At 35.8% G+C, this 17849-nt stretch overlaps 1 protein-coding gene across 14 annotated transcripts in view; it reads left to right on the forward strand.

The window, feature by feature from the left end:
• Nucleotides 1–17849, forward strand: part of LOC128855456 (segmentation protein cap'n'collar) — a 287928-nt gene that overhangs the window by 53153 nt on the left and 216926 nt on the right. For 4 of the 14 annotated variants that reach the window (XM_054090367.1, XM_054090378.1, XM_054090372.1 and 1 more), the window contains exons 2-3: nt 8406–9128; nt 15129–16621. The exons of 2 other annotated variants lie outside the window; for them this stretch is intronic. In XM_054090367.1, coding sequence (XP_053946342.1) covers nt 15632–16621 — 990 coding nt within the window. In that variant the 5' untranslated portion in view covers nt 8406–9128; nt 15129–15631. 8 more of the 14 variants (XM_054090370.1, XM_054090376.1, XM_054090371.1 and 5 more) reach the window with 7 other exon arrangements.

Here is a 17849-nt window from a genome sequence, read left to right on the forward strand (position 1 = left end):
TTTCAATTTACTATGCCTCCCTACGTAGGGGAAAAATATATTTTCAGCTGATGCGGTACTGTTAACAGATATCGCTATGCATTTTTTACACGGCATAAAATAAGAGTTTGCGGTAATTTCTGTATACTTGTCTAAATTAAATTTACTCATTATTTTTTTTGTAATGAAAAGTGTAAAATATAGAGTTTGTGCGTATGAGGATGTTTGTTTACTTAGTTTATCTTCAACGAACTTCATTTTATGTACACGCGTGAGCAAAATAATAGGAGCGCGACGAATTACACAGTTTTAACTTTTAAAAAAATTTTATTTTTTTATTTTCTTTTTATATCTTCTTAATTATTTTTTCTTTGTTTCTTTTAATTTTTTTTTTTATTATTTTTCTTTTAATTTTTTTTATCACTTTTCTTTTTATTTAATTTTTGTATATATGTTTTTATAAAAGTATACAAAAAAGGGGAAATCCCCATTTGTTCTCCCGCCCCTTTTAAAAAAAGGGGTATAAGGGGGGGTAGAGGGGGTATTCTACTATCCAAAAGTGAAAACCTCACTGGCCGGAGGCTTATAGTTTTTAAGTTATTTGAGTTTAAAAATTGTAAAATTGACCAAGAATCCTCCTATTTTGGTTACTACAACCAGCCGAAGTGCTGCCAGACATCGTATAAATAAACAATTTTAGAAGATAATAAATGACTAGAAATACAAAATTTTACAAATTATTTCTATATGATATACGTCTATTCATATATATATATATATATATATGATATATATATTTTTAATTCCACATTTTCACTATATTATGAATATATGATATATATATATACATATATATATTTAAAAAAAAAGAAAAAAAAGCGCCGCAGGCGAAAATCGCGCGATTTTTAATTCCAAATTTTCACTATATTATACATATATATATTTAAAAAAAAAGAAAAAAAAAGCGAAGTTGCTCGGATTGTTATAATTATCCTTTTGAAAAAACCTTTTTACCACCCTCCATTGGGATTCTATCCGCTGCGTATGGATACCATCGCTCGTCACAAACGGATTGTCCGGGTCGCTGTGGTTTACTTTTAGGTGCTCATACCCATGATCGCGAAGGCAGTCGTAGGCTTTCCAGTAATCCGTGTGGATTGTTGTGCCTTCCGCCACATGCTTTTTAATCAAAGGTATGAGCACCTCCGCCGAACGCACGTTGTCCGGACATACCTCCAGCCTTAAGTCTTCGCTGCCGTCCTCTATCATCCCGAGAACCCAATGGCCTTCCACTCTTCTCCCTAAATTTACAACAGAAATATTTTAATTAATAAAATGTTTTATATTGCAGGCATACAAAATTTACCTTTATTATATTTCCTTTTGCCGAATTTGCTCTCATCTATTTGTACGATTTTGCCCGGTCCTCCTATTTTTCCTGTGGACTCCTGCTTGTCAACCTGATATGATGCCACAGCCTCACGGCAATAATTGTACCAATCAGTTATTGTTTCCTTAGACAAGCAGGAGCCCTCGACGAAATTTTCCTCTCTAGTCATGGCATTCGACCAGTGATGTGCATACCCATACATTATGTGAAATATATGGGGGAGCGAAATCTTGGCGTTTTCGAACCAAGTCCCGCTCGCTCTAGACACCCCAGATTTATCTCGGCATGACTCTTTTCTGCACCGGAAAATTCCTAGGCAGCCCCTCATTTGCAGTGTCATCTGTGTCCTATGCCTTGCACATAGTTTCGACCGCAGAATGAGGCCGTTATCCTCGGCAAATTGGACGCACAGCTCTGTTGTCCCCAATGTTCTTATAACTTTTGCGAAATTCCAGCGCTGCTTTATTTCAGCAGCAGTGAGAACATTGCTTGTACGAATTGCTGGTTCTTGCAGGGTCCTTCCACTGCTTGTGGACGGGATATTATCATCTAAAAAGTATATTAATATAATTCAATATATATATGTTTTATAAGAAATAAATTACCTGCTTCCATTTGACTCATTTTGTATTATTAAATTATTAAATATAGTGTAAATCACTGAATCGAAAACTTGTGAAAACCTGCAACGCGTTTAAAATGGCAACGGTAAATGGAAAACACGAAAATGCAAAACAAAATGAAAGTAAAAATTACCGTTTTTCGAAGATGCAGGGATGCATTCCCAGTAGGTACGATAGGAGAAATTCGAGTAGGATGGGAGAAATTTTAGTGTTTTTGTGTAAAACTCCTTTCTGCGTAGGCGGCCTTCGACGGCGCTTACAAAAAATAAATAAATAAAATAGGCGGATACCAGACCGTCTATGCTGTCCACAGTATTTTTGCGTAAAACTTTCTTCTTCGTAGGCGGCCTTCGGCCGCACTGCAAAAAAAATCACCCTTAATAGTCAAACACCGTCTCCGCTGCACATCGGAGTTTTACGTGAAGCGGAACTGTATTTCGAAAATCATATCGATATTGTATTTATTGTATTTATGAACTCAATATATACACTTTAGAGGTTGTAAACCCCCATTCCTTCATTATTCTAACAGAAAAGAGTGTGTGGAAATTATGTTCCTATGTTGCTTCGTTTTCAATGGCATTCTATTATTTTTTTTATTTTTTGCTTCTGGCAGCACTCCATTCAGCCATGCTTTTCAGTTATTGTAAATTTAGCTGGCATATTTGGAGTTAGCAACTTAAAAATGCAATATAAATGGTTAATTTGTGGTATAAATAAATAAAAAGAGTTAAAAACGTATGTGTATGTTAATATAGTTTCAATATTTATTAAAATAAATGTGATAAATGCACTTATTCTATCAAAATTTGGTGAAGATAAAAGACAAACTTTATCAACAAATAACTTAAAAACTATTATTAACAGAATAGTGTTGGTGCTAGTTTTAGCAAAATAAGCACGAAGTGAACATCTCCTGTGAATTTCATTGAAAAATTCGTAATAATTCTCTCAAAAGAAGTGATGGGAGAACACATGGGGTCGGAGCCACAAAAAAAACCAAATTTAGCTAAAGGACAAATCTTAGCTAATTAAAAAAACAATTCATCGCAATTTTCTTCGTTTAGATCAGAATCTTTGAAATGTTCAAGGTGTGCAGTTTTATGGCTCATTCAATTTTATGATAATAGTATGAAAATTTGACGTTGCTCAAAAACCGCTTTGATTTTTAACCACGTTTTGCATACGTTGTTGATTATTTTCTACAATATAAAGCAGATTTTCGGAAAAGTTTTATTTGGAAGAAAATACGTAACACCTTAGAAAAAAAATTGTCAAAAACCAAAGAGAATTTAAGCCTTTTGAAACATATAAACTATAAAACTGCATGTCTAAAAATCTTCTAAAAATTCTTAATAAAAGGTGGAAATTAATTTTTTTTTAAATTTGTTAAATTTTTGTGAATTATGTAATATACAAACTGTGAAACTTTGAGTTATGTAGTTTTTGTTGTAGAGTGCAATATAATCTTTTAAAAACAAAAAAGAAAAAACATTAATACAAAAAAAATTTAATACAAAAAAAATTTAGTCCAATAAAAAAGGTTAAAACTTGGAAATTCGTCGCCTTCCTATTATTTTTGCTACGTATGTATGTACATACAACCCTAATTGATAGCAAGTCAACATTTGGATCAGTTTAGACGATTTTTGTTTAGGGCACATTTGTTTTTTTATTTTTTTGTAAAGTTAATAATTTTTTTGAATCTTCATTATTATTTATTACTGCTAATTATTTGTTAAATTTTTTGTATTTATGTATTTATAAATGTTAAATGTTGCAATTTTTTTAATGTTCATACATTTTTAAATGTTCATTGCGTCTTTTAATGTTGATTATATGCTTTTTTGTGTTCATTATTGTTTTTTAATGTTCATTATTTATTATGTTCAGCTTATTTTTAACATTTTTCTATAGCACCACATTTCGAAAGATAATAGTCGGTGTATGCTTACGGTTTTCAATGTCCAGGTCTCGCATCCATATAAGAGTGTTGACCATACATAAGATTTTAAAAATCTTGTCTTTAACCCGATTGGTATGTCCCGGCTTGTCAGTATCTTTTTGATCTTCATGAAGGCCGCTCTAGCCATTTCTATTCTGCCTCTTATCTCCTGATCCTGGTCCCAATGGTCATTCAACCATACACCCAGATACCTGAAACTGTTTACTCTCTCTATTGTTTTGCCACCTATGGTTAGTCTCGCATAGGAATAGTCTCTGCTGTTTTTATTTACAATAATAAATTTGGTTTTATCAATATTTATGTTTAGCCCGAAGTCTTTGCTGTGTTTTTCAACTTTGTTTACAACAGTTTGGAGATCCTGGAAATTGTTTGTTACTAACGTTGTATCGTCTGCGTAGCGTATGTTATTTATATATATCCCATTAACTTTAATACCTATATTCTGTAAATTAAAACTATCATGCAACTTTTCTAATCGCTCTATATCCTCACATAGTCTGCCCATCCATTGATTTCTTGCGTCTCTTATTTTGTCTCTGATTTCCTTGTTTCTACGTTTATATTCGTCAATGTTTATGTTCCGATATCTCCTTCTCTCATTCATGAAGTTCAGAATTTCATCATTCATCAATTTTTCTTTTGCTACATTAATTTTTGTTCCTAGTATATTAGTTGTCAGTATTCTTATCTTGTCAGCAGTATTATTCCACCATTCAATCGGATTTTCACCAATATTGCAACTTGTCAATAATTCATTTAGCTTGTTGAGGAAGTCATTTCTAATATCGTCGTTTTCCAGTTTTTGTATATCGATATGGGATTTTTTCTGTTTTGTTTTCCGTGATGTTAATCGAGTTCGTATCGTTGCCAGCAATAAGTTATGATCAGAAGGAACGTCTGCGCATGGTAGTGTTTTTGCCCGTATTATAGATGATTTAAATCTTTTGTTAATCAAGATGTAGTCAATTTGATTACGTTTTATATTTCTCATTCCATCTTGTGGTGATTTCCATGTGTACAGCCGTCCCTATTGGTAATTTATAATACGTGTTACCAATTATGAATTCCTCTTCTTGAAAAAATTGCACTAGTCTATTTCCTCCTTCATTTCTGTCTCCTAGACAGAATTTTACAGTCACATTTGTTGTTTCCTACTTTTGCATTGAAGTCGCCCATGATTATATTTATATCATGTTTTAGAATCTTTTTAAGGTCAAACATTCAATCTCGTCATCAGTATAGTCAGCATTGGGAGCATATGCTTGGATAATATTTAAATCAACTGGATTTGTTTTCAATTTTAGGATCACCATCCTGTCAGAGTATGGAATAAATTCGCTAACTTTCCCACAAGGCTTTTGCGCGATCATAATGCCTACTCCTCTTCTATGTCTTGAAGAGTAATTTCCTGAGTAATAAAAGTGTACGCCTTTTTTTATTCAGCCGTTTGATTGTCACCATGTTTCGCTTATACCAAGAAAGTCAAGTTTCAGTCTGTTAAATTCACTGATTGTGTTGTCTAATTTACCTGATTCGTATAAACTTCGTACGTTCCATGTCGCAATATTTAAGCTCCTTAAGTGTTTCATAATATTTTTACTACTATTATTTGTGCGTTGTTTGTATGTAATTGTCATGGGAGAGTATACCTTCAGTGGTTTCCCGTTGCCTTCTGAAGGATTTTTTTTAATGTTTTGTATTTTTGTTTCATGTGCATTATTTTTTCATAATTTTTTTGTCTTTTTCGTTATTTGTTTCTTTTTTATTTTATTTTAATGTTAAAATTTTTTTTTTTAATGTTCATCATTATTTTTTAACATTCGTTATTATTTTTTTAATGCTATTTATTTTTGTTTCATGTACATTATTTTTTCATAATATTTTTAAATACTTATTTTGTCTTTTTTTCGTTGTTTATTTTTTTTAATGTTAATTTTTTTTAATGTTTTGAATTTTTTTCAAGTTCATTATTTTTTTTTAATATTTATTTGACTTTTTTCGGTATTTGTTTTTTCTTTCTAATTTTATTTTAATGTTAATTATTATTTTTTTAATGTAAATTATTTTTTTAATGTTTATTATTTTGTATGTTAATTAATTATTTTTTATGTCCATTAGTTTTTAAAGCTCTTTATTTTTGTTTCATATGCATTATTTTTTCATAATTTTCATTATTTTGTTTAATATTCACGTTTTTCTTTATTTGTTTTTGTTTTGTTTTAAGTTCATTATTTCATTTAACCCGGCAAGGCATGAGCGTCTGTTGTAACTTTGCTTTCAAGTACTATGTTGTCACTTGACTTTCTCCATTACTATACTCGATACTTGTACACTTTTTACGAATTAATTCGTATATTACTCACGCCAATACATATTTATGAGTAAATGAAGAAAATTGTTACGAATACTCTACTCGTAATTATAAGATAAGAATTGTAATATATACATAACTAACTCAATTGTTTCTAAAGCAAATTAGGCGATTATTGCTCGAGATTACACAGTTATATAAACAGAAATTAAGCCTTAAAGAGTCGTTTTGGTAATGTCTAATGGCCTCTGGTGACGATCCAGCATGCTTGTCCAGCAGGCTTATATGTGTGCGTGTCGGGTGACACTCGTACTTGCTTCGTGTCATACATACTTGTTGTCGGCTTTTGCTTGATGAAAATCAAAAATTTTAGATATTAGCGTCAAGCACCCGACACGCACACATATAAGCCTGCTGGACAGCATGCTGGAGCGTCACCAGAGGCCATAACAAAGCCAAAACTTCACCATGTGCGCTTCGGCATTTCGGGCACCGCTTAACGGCAGAAAGGGATAGAGCACCGCATAATGCATACATATGTATGTATGTATGTGTGCCTGCATGTTTACCAAGAGTAAAACTGGCAGTATTGTTATCAAAACAAAAATTCAAACTGCGTCGGAATAGGTAAGATCGGCATGGAGTATTCGTTCACGCACAGCGCTACTCAGCTAACTAGCCAATTTCACGTGTCTCTCTGCTGACACAACACTTCGGCAACCTCAAAAGCCAAATAAAGAGTAAGAAAAAAAGAAAAAAAAAGGAAAGAGACTACACGCCAACACTCCTTTTCTAAGCGTTCGATTACTAAACAAACCAATACGTACATACATACATATGTAAGCTCATGAATAACCTACCCACTAGCCCACTCGTTTTCCATACCGCGTATTTTGCAGAGAACAAAGAAATCAACATTGCGCATCAACAACAACTAAAATACAACAGTGATGTTGATACTTGAAATGCATTTGTAGTAGCAGCAATAGCAATAACAACTTATGAATTAGGTTGAGTTGTGTGCGAATATGTACGAGTATGTATGTTTGTATGCGCGGGTAGTGATTCATGCGAATACGAAAAATGTTGTACCAATGTCGGCAATGGTATCGTAATGCTACGAATAGCCAACGATTGCGTGCATGTGAATTTGTGAAATATGTTAAAGCGCATATAGCAAACAGAAAGTCAGTCGGCGCGGTAAACGCATTTGCCGTTGCAGAGCTAAACCAATAAAAGTTTGTGAAATATTAAAATATTCTGATTAAGACAACAAAGCAGTGCAAGTGGTAAAGTGGAAGCAGCAAAAATAATAGCATTTAAAACAAACAAACAAAAAATACACACATCTACATATGTCTGTATATGCGCACATACATGCACACGTAGTTACTAATATTTATTCTTATTCCTATGTTTTCCTGTTAAATTGTGAGGCTTTATTTGATCGTTTTTTTGTTTGTTTTTTGTGTATGTGTGGGTAGACGTTAAGTCTAGTGCTTGCTGTAAAAATTACTTGACAAACCAACAAAATAATTAATAACAGCACTTCTAACTCGGTACTTAATCGCAGAAAGCCAAATACAAAAAATACAAATACAACAGGTAAACGGTGTTTGTAATGAATAGCAGGCAGCGAAGAGGCTTTTGTGTGTTATGTAGTGCCAAAGGTGTATGCGCGAGCGTGCGAATTCTCATTTTCCTTAATTTTTCTTAAAAAAAAAAAACTACAACCTCAGTGATATTCTCAAAGTGAATTAAAATACATTAAACAAATAGTGCCGCTGTCCATTAGGACTGGAAAGTGTCAGTGCAAATATGTAAATGGAAATCCCATTTCACGCCGCAGTTCTTCTGTTCGAAAATACATACATACATAAATTACTTAGAATAATTGCCAAACCAACACCATTTTTCAACAGCCACAATAAAACCAACAAGCAATTACTAAACATACATATGTATGTATGTATAACGGTGATACTCTAGTGTTTCAAAATGTTTTCTATTCCAACAGAGGAGACACATGCGGTGCCTTCACCAGCGCCAAATCGTATTTGTTAGCTCTTGTTTGTGTTTGCTTTTTAGTACATATATTTTTACTTTTTTCATTCTCTCTATTTGGTCTATAAAAAGACTTCATTCTATTGTTTGGCCACACTTTTATCATTCTTTATCTAAGTGAAAGTACGTCGGCCAAGTTCAAGGACACGCACGTAGAGCGCGAGATATAGCAACAACAAGAACAACGAGAAGTGCACATTGCTTGAAAATTAGTGACGCACTAGTCAATATCACGTTAATTCAAAATATTCATCACAACAACAATAACAACAACAACAAAATCTCTGTCACAAGTCGCCACAACTTCGAATTTGGAATTTTCGCCGGACAGTGACCCAAAAACAACATAAAATTAAATTCTCATCCACCCCCAGCCCCCTGCACTTTCCAACAACCCCTTGACACACACACAAACAACAACGAAAAATAAAGAAGTGTTTTATGAGAGTAAATTCTGTGGGTTGTGTGGGTGTTTGTGCAGCTCCCACGTGGACGTAAAGTAAGTGAGGGCAGACAGAATTCAACACAGGATCATTCAACTAATAAAACAAAAGTAAGCGCAACAATAACAAGAATTTGATTCCTTTGGAAAAATAAATACACCTTAACACACACTCACATTCACACTCTGCCGACGCCAAGGAGCGCCAATCGTCTTTGCTTTGCAAAAAACCGAAACTCTGCTAGTAGGGGTTAGCAGCTGCATGGCAAGCAAATTGCGTCGCAATACTTTTTCGCTCACGAGTGCTGAGACGGTCGGTGCAAGTGTAGTAGACGCGAAAAAAGCCCGAAAAGGTGAGTGAACGACATGTCTCTGTAGAATGCCTGTAACTGCGAACATTGCAGAGCATTCATATGTATGTTGTGTGTTTATTCTGCATTTGTTGTTGTTTACGCATAAAGCACCCACGCGGTGTTGTTAAAATGCCATCATCTACATATACATACATATGCTAACATCTTTAAATACTACATATATATGTACATATATACAGAATATGACAAAATTAAATTCCTCGGTGTAATTATAAGAATCAATATAACATCATCGATTATTTTCTGTAATTTTTAGGGGAGTTAACGTTTCTCGGTGCATGCAGTTTTATTACGTCTGGCCGCATTTGTAGATTTTCATTCATCTAAACAACATACATACATACATCCATATATACTTATTTACTGTTCTCCATTACACGCTGATGCTCTGTATTCAGTCAAAAAAAATTTAGATAAGCTTCCGTTGAATGCAATTATTTTTTTTTAATCTTCGAAATGTTAATGAAAAAAGAAAATAAATAAATACAATACATCAAAAGCTCGCAGAAAGAAAATCTATTCACTCCAAAATATTACTAAACTAGAGAATATGGCATAATTTTAAAAGGAACTTCCCACAAAAAGCTTTAAAACGCGCGGATTGAAAGTTGCATCTAAGAGATCACATATGAGACATCAATAGACTTCATATCGACTTTATTGCTCCGAGTTAAAATTTTTGTAATTTTTTAAAACCACTACTTAAACGTACTATAGGTTTCAAGAATTTTGTGCGGGAACTTGCGTCAGTGATGACTAAAGACAAACCGAAAAATAAGGAATATCTTTGTCTTCCCCAAAATTTAGTATCTATAAGCAGCATGAACACATTTAGATGCGAACTTCAGAGAGAGGTTTATCCTTGCTGTGTTGGGATTGAATCATCTGCGTAAATAAATAAGGCGATTAGTCGGCAGTTTCTGAATTATGCTGTGCCCGTCTAGTCGCCTGGCACTAGTGATTGGCAGTGGACAAAGCTCCAAACCTGTCAAAATACTGCTATCAGCGCAGACGCGGGATGCCTCCTGATGTCCCCCCCCTCTGCAACACCATCACAACGAATCTCCCGTTCAAGGAGTACAGTAAAATGCTCAGCAAATAATTTCTGTCTGGGTGTTACCGTAGGCAGACTTTTGCTTGAGCCTAAGCCAACTCCCACGCGAGTCAAGAGACAACTATTTGACTGCATCAACGAGATGCAGGACCAAACACATTCCCATGGCAGCCGGTTCTACGTTACTGGAATGACTCGGGTTTTCCCTGACCAAGGACTGCCGCCCCAGTAAACTAGCCCTGTCTAGAGAACCAAACACAACTACAACTACTGGATCAGACATATTTAGACGGATATTTATCGGGAGACTCCTTACCACCTTCCTAAACTCCCGACCCCTGCATGCGGTTATCGGAGTCTAACCACTACCTATTCCATACGAAGTGCTTTAGCTACCTCGTGAGACCCGCGTAACTTTGGCTCAATTACGTTCTGGATATTGTAGCAAGTTAAATTGCTACTTATCTAGAATTGGCCCCGACATACCCAATATACATATGTCCGGCATGTGAAGTTACACTGGGCCTGAAGTTATACTGGGCCTACCGTTGGATGAGTTAGATGATGACGAACGGTGACTACACCGCACTGGCAGGACCTTGGGAACTGCTACAACAACAACAACAACTAAAGAAAAATTTTTCTCATGTGAACTTCATAAATACCTTCAAAATATTTATATAAACAAAAAAAATTAAATCAAAAAAATTAAAAAAAAAAAAAAATTTAACAAAAAAAATTAAAAAAAAAAATGATCGGCAATATTTTTAATATTTTATTAGTCTAAGCAAACAAAATTGAGCTTTGAAAAACTTAAGAAAATACATTTCAGAATCATTGTTATGCTACTTGAATTATGATGTGGATACTTATTTATGTGAATTACTGTAGGTATCCTCGCAAGTGCGTGTGTGTGCAACACCATTGCATTACACTAACAGCATTCAACCTCAGCTGCTTCATTGCCACTCATCGCTTTAGCTTTTATTTTTCGGCGTTCTTCCCATTAATGCATGAAGGAAATGTGGAAAAGTGGCAATTTTATAATTTTATTTAAATCCAGCATTCTTACACACATACATACTCAATTTTTTGTCGCCATTGTTATTCTAACATTCTAACACCTCCGCCAATTCAGCAGAATCCTTTATTTAATTCGACTGGGTGAAATTTTTTTGCAATATACGCATATTAGGAAAAATATCTAAAAATATAATCTCATTTATTTATTTTTTGTTTTTGTTTTGTTTTGAACTTAGACAGCAGATGTGAAAAAAATTGTTTGTGCAAAACGTTTTTCATGTGAAAAATACAAAATTATAAATAAATGCGCTTTTACAAAATCCTTGAAGTGATGGCCTTGACTTTTTTGCTTGCACTCGTAAATGCGTAGAAAATTTCGCAGTGCAAAATTTGCAAAAATTATATGTTTGTTCAGAAGTTGTATAAAAATAGAGTCGCCAAATATATTTTTTTTTTATTTAAAAATATTTAACGATAGGAGGCTCCTTGCCTAGCTTACGCTATTGTTTTGAAAAACTAGAACTACGTAGTACGCATTATCACTTTCGGTGCCTTAATCAACTAAAAGATTTGTATGAAATCAAAGCGCTGAAAATCTGTATATTTTTGCCTCAACTCTTCCCGTTCGCTGCTTGACGATGGAGCTCTTATAAGAATAACTTCAAATCTTTCCCAAAAATTGTCGAAAAAACCATCCTAGCAACAGTTCTGAGCGTCGTTCTGTCAAGTAGACCCCCCGACTATCGCGAAGGAAGTGCTATAGAAAACGGTGCGACTTAAGTAGCCAGTCTAATGGCTTCGCATAACTTTCTCTATCGCTCAGCTATGGTGAAACGATTTTTAGAGGTGTACTATTTACTTCGCAGACCGTTATTCGGTTCTGAGCGAATTCGACAGATATGCCGACCCCATTCGTTTTGTGTTTCACTAAGCTAAAGCTAAATTTTGTGAAACAAAAAACGAATGACGTAGAATCCAAATGGCCCCTCAAGCATTTTTCTATCATCCTTGTCGCTCAGCTGTAGTTATTGTTGTTTTAGCAATAAAATATTTCCCATAAATGTGTGGTGAATTCTGTTGGAGTGACCGTCCTTGGCTGCCTGCTCAGTCCTCTGTAATGACTTCTTATCAGTGGCTTCAAAAAAAGGTAGTTTTTCTCAATTTTTTTTCGAGGCGAAAAAAGCGACACACAGGAATAATCTTTTACATTTATTTGAAGGTATGATTGAAGAGTAATAAACAATTTCTTAATATAAATAAAGAAACTAAATGGCGAACATATGAGGGATCTCGCACAGCTTCTCGTTGCGCGCTAGTAAAACGGCGTGTAAGATTGCGGTCGTAGTTTTCACCTGAAACACAAAAGAAAAATATTGGCTTATTCTGAAGGCTTTCCCCCATATAATAGACTACTCTTGTTTAAAAATATGAAAAAATGAACACACAATTAATTATTGAAAAAAAGTGCTTTTTTCGCAATTTTTTTTTTTTTTAAAAGGTGTTAAATAACATTAAAATGAATTTTTTTTTTTTTTTTTAATTAATTAGTTGCGCATTTTAATTATCTTTATATAGATTATCAGTTTGAAACGATAACTTTCGTCGTTTTTTTTTTTTAAATCTTACACGCCATTTTCAAAAACATGGTTTTGAGAAAACTTCTTTCAAAGTTTTCAGAAGGTAGACAGTATACTCACACGAGGGACGGTACACAGGCCTCTAACTGCGAAATCACTTTAAATTCAGCTAAAAAGTTTTGAGGGCATATTCTCCTATAATATATCTATCGATTGCAGTGAAAAAAATATCGATTTTTTTAAGCCAACTGATAAGAGGCCCCCCTTAAGTTTCATCAGTTTTAGGTCATAACAGCATTACCACTTAGCAAAAACCATGCTCAGGCCAGCGTTGAAGAGTTGACAAGTAATTAGTAGAGTTTCAGTTCACTCGCATTTTGGGGACACTTTTTCAGAGGTGATCTGTCTAGCCAGCTCTTAGTCACTGAAATCAATTTTATTAAAAAGCAATAAAATGCTTCTGAAAATAGTATACAGTATAGTTACTTTTTTCTTTAGGGAGTTGGTGGCTGTCTTGATTGCCAGAAAATATGTTAATACCTTCTTATGAAAAAATAATAATAATAATAAATCGCAGTTCTGAACCATTAATCTATCACATCGCTAATATACTCCTGCGAAACTTCAAAGGCCCTACATTCACCGAAGAGAGAGATAGTTTAAGGGGGGAGTCTGCTTTAGAGGCTACAAAAAAACGATTTTTTCGTGGATTTTTTTGGCAAGCAAAGAAACATTCGATTGAAACGAAACTTTCAGGTGTTATTGTTATATATTTCAACAGTCTTCCCAAATTTTTTCATAAAAATATATGCCATATTATGCCTGGTACAAGCATTTTGCCGAGGCGCCTCGAGTGTGCATGTGTCGTGTGGCGGGAAAGATGCAGGTCGCAATTTTCATCTGAAACCCGAAACCCAAAAAAATGTTTATGTTAGTATGGTACCTATAGCTTCTAGTTAAACCAAGAAAATTAAACAAAAAGTGAGAAATTCAACAATTTTTCGCTAATTAAAAAAAAAAATTAATTTTTTTTGGAAAAACAAAATCACTTTAGATTGTTTAAAAAGTGGGTTAATCATAACTTTCTTAAGGTTTTTTAGGTTGAACTAGAAGAGAATTTAATTTCGAATACAATTAATGTTATCTCGTTTCGATGGGATGTTTAACTTTTTCCCTATCTTTCCCCCCAATTAGGAAAAATCGTAAAAAAAAAACCCCGAGAAATCGCACTTCGAGCGATCCGGCCGCTCGTATACCTGCTCGACGTTTACTCACAATTTCTTCTGTAACTCCGAAAATATTTTTAATTTGCTTCTGAAATTTTGGGGACACATTCTTGGATAATTTGGGAAAACATTTATACAAAAAAAAAGATCGATATTTTAAAGCCTCTAAAGCAGGCTCCCCCCTTAAGTAGATGATTAACGGTTCACTAGATAAGGCTAGTTAACCGACATACTATGTTAACATACGTCTTGCATGTGAAGGCATCCCGCACGACACTAACCACCTTTTCACATGCCACACTAAACTCACTCATCTTACACCCCTCTCCCTATGGACCCGTCGAAACAGCAAGTTTCCAAGTTAAAGGTTAGATGTGTTACACGAAGACGACCGGTGATATACACTACACTGGCAGGGGATAGCATTTCTGCTACAACAACAAGAACAACAGTTTAAGTAGAACCAATACACTTGTTATTTATCACCCCATTTTTAATTCTGCTATAAGAAACAAACCATTTCAGAATTTATAGTAAAGAAGTTTCTCTACAAACCCACGTTGGAGATAATAATAAGTTGGCACCGATCGTGGTACCGCTACTTTGCGCTCAGCGAATTTGCCAAAATCTTGCTGTGTGTGTGACGTTGCACTTGTGCAATTTATTCGTGTAATTTCTTCTTCTTCTTGCATTTTTGTTCACATTTCCACATCTCTCTCATGCAAGTGCACCAATGGGACGTTACACACATTGATATTTCCCCAGGTTTACAGATAAGTCATTGGATACAAAGATTTGTGACTTAACATTTTCTCATTAGCGAGCAAACCATAACATCGTGTGTGAAATTATGAATCGCCCCCTCGATGTGGAGAAGCTCATACTGGAATGTATGAATCCATATGTCGGATAACTTCCTCATGCATTCAGCCTAATCTTTTTCAATTATCATTATTTATGTGACTCGTTTGTGCCAACACTCAAACATCCTTCACACATCATCAGCTTAATCATTTAAATACATATCTGTACATACATATATCTGTGTATATTTATATGGTCATTTGTACATTAAGAAATTTTCTCTGATTTCTTTCAGAATTCGCTGCAATAAGAATTAATTAATTCTTTACAATTTGGATTTATCTCTGCGAGGCTGAGAGATCGATTGTGTGGGACGCGCAGCAAAACAATATAAAACATTCAGCAGCAGAGAAACGACTGCAGTAAAAGCCAGAAGCAATTAAACATTGCGACAAGCCAAATCTGGGGAAAAATTGAAAAAAAAAAACAAAACAAAGAACGTAAAGCGTAATAAATATTTCATTATTGCTAGAAAATAAAAAAAATAAATAAACGAAAAATATCACAACACTAACGCACAAAACAACCTCTAACTCAAGGCAGTTGAGTCTGCGGCTGCGTCGGCAACGACGGCGCGATCTTCACTGAATGTTCAGTGTCGCTGTTAATAAGTGACAATTCGGTACGTGACGGGGGTTGTGGAGGGTGCGGGTGACAGAGGCTGGTGCAAGCGTCGAACGCACGCACAAGACACCGTCAATAGAATAACATCCAGCTTAGACACTAAGACGGCTCAAAATGATCTCCAACAAGAAATCGTACGCCATGAAAATGCTTCAAATAGCATTGGCCTTAAGCCTTCTGCAAGTGGATCCGGAAAATCGCCTACACAATTGGGACTCGCAGCTGGAGTTGCGCGATGGTGACGGTTGGGAATTGGAAATGTTGCGCGCCGTACCGATGGTGGAGTATCCGTATGCGAATCGTAAAACTATGATGCCGCTGATTGAGGATCTAATACGCTACGATCGACAACACGATGCCACGCCGCCACAATACAATGTCACCGCTTACATGTTGAACGTACAGCATGACGGCGGCACAAACCAGACGGCCACTTTGCCGGAGTTGCAAGCAACACCGAGTAATTCGGCTAATGCTGGCGGAACCGTGAATGTGGCAGGAGCCACTGCGCTGGAGCAGGCAGCCAATGCTGCAGCGGCAGCAGCTGCCGCCAGTACGAATGCCAGCAACATGGGACTGCCCACATCGGAGTTGGATGCGTTTCTCAATTCGGAAAACTTTCAAGACCAACGTTCGGTGTGGGAACAAAATCTAGCCGATTTGCGTGACTTTGGTGATCTCGCTGTGAATAATCCGTACGCTGGCTTGCCGCTCAAGGATGAACCGTTCAACAACACTTACATTGATTTGAATTTGGACATGTTTTTTCCCAGCTTTGCGAGTGCTGCGACAGCAGCGTCTGATGCTGTGAAAGAAGAAGTGGAAGGAGATGAAGAAAAACCAATTGGTGCTGGTGCTTTAAATGACACATATCCAGAACCCGCAGATATTACCCGCATTAAAACTGAACAAGTAGATAAGGAAGATAAGGAATTTGTGCTGGACAACGAAGTGGCATGCTCCAGTTCGAGCAGCCTAAATGTGGCGTCTACTGTGGCAGTCATAAAGAAGGAACCGGAGGGCAGTGGATGCGACAGTGAGCAAGCGGAAGTGGGGGATGTTGATTTGAGTCCCTTCATTAGTCAACTGGACCTAAACAAAGAGGTAAAATATTTGTTTTTTAAATTCCTAAGTCAGTGTTTAGATGTTGCGAGTTTGTTTAATGGCCCAACTAGCAAACAAATGTAAAGTTTTCTGCGCCGTGTTGAAAATTCAATGCAGTACCCCGCTTGGTATTTTTTGGGATTTATATTTTATAAAGGAAATTTGCTACTTATGTGTCCAATAGTAATAGGCATACGCACGTGTTATGACTCGTCCTGTTCAACCCAAAAAATAATATGAAAATCTCACTCAGAGTGTTGTAAGGACGCTGTAAAAACATTTACTTTGACTTTGGGGGTTTGGCCGAGCTCTTCCGTTTTGTAGTGTGCGCCTTGATATTTTTCCGCAAATGGTGAGACCTACAATTTTCAGCGGACTCCGAACTCCGAACGGCAAATGGTTTTTTATGAGGGGCTTTTTGGTGGTAGAAATACTCGCGGAAGCTTGCCATTGCCCGCCGTGTGACAACCGGCAGAAAAGAACCTTTTCTATCATTTAGTGTTTCGTGCCCGAAGTTTCGGACCTGTGCACTTCTTTTTTTTTTTGTTTAGGGTGGGAGCACTTCCGAATAGTAGTCGCGCACCGACCCATTCTGTATAGGGCGGTGGTGCTATAGAGAAGGTTTCAGACACCAAATATTTTCAGATATTATGGGGTACTTTCAAATAATAAGGTCGCGCTTTTATATTCTCACGACAAAAACTAGTCAATAGAGCAACTGAAGACGTTCCATGGCCCATAATTCATACTTAGAACCTATTTTACAAGCTACCCGAGGGAAAACTGAGATTACATCGCGCTTTAGCTAATCCTCTGCCTGCGGCCCGATTGGTATCAAGGGGCTCCGCTAGAAATTTGATCTGCTGATTTGTACCCAGCCAAGAGATACTTCGCCAGCAGAAGAAATGAGTTGGTTCTACGTTACCGGAACGAGATTTTTTGATATTTTTATTTACTTTTGCTCGATATGACCTTTTGCCTTGACTATGGCCTTGAGACGGTCCATAAACGAATCGCGAGCTGCCCCCGAATGTGACTTACAGGTATTTTGGCCCATTCGCGGGCAATGGCTTTTTTCAGCCGTTCGAGACTGGTGATTCTTTTAGTTCGGACCTTCCTCTCCAAAATGGCCCAAAGAAAATAATCGGATTTGCGAGCCATTGTGTGGACTTTATGAAGTTCGGAACGTTGTTTTTTAGCCATTCTCTTTTCACTCAAGCTTTTTGAG

Source organism: Anastrepha ludens, chromosome 2 (genome assembly GCF_028408465.1).
Source record: "Anastrepha ludens isolate Willacy chromosome 2, idAnaLude1.1, whole genome shotgun sequence".
NCBI classification, from domain to species: domain Eukaryota; kingdom Metazoa; phylum Arthropoda; class Insecta; order Diptera; family Tephritidae; genus Anastrepha; species Anastrepha ludens.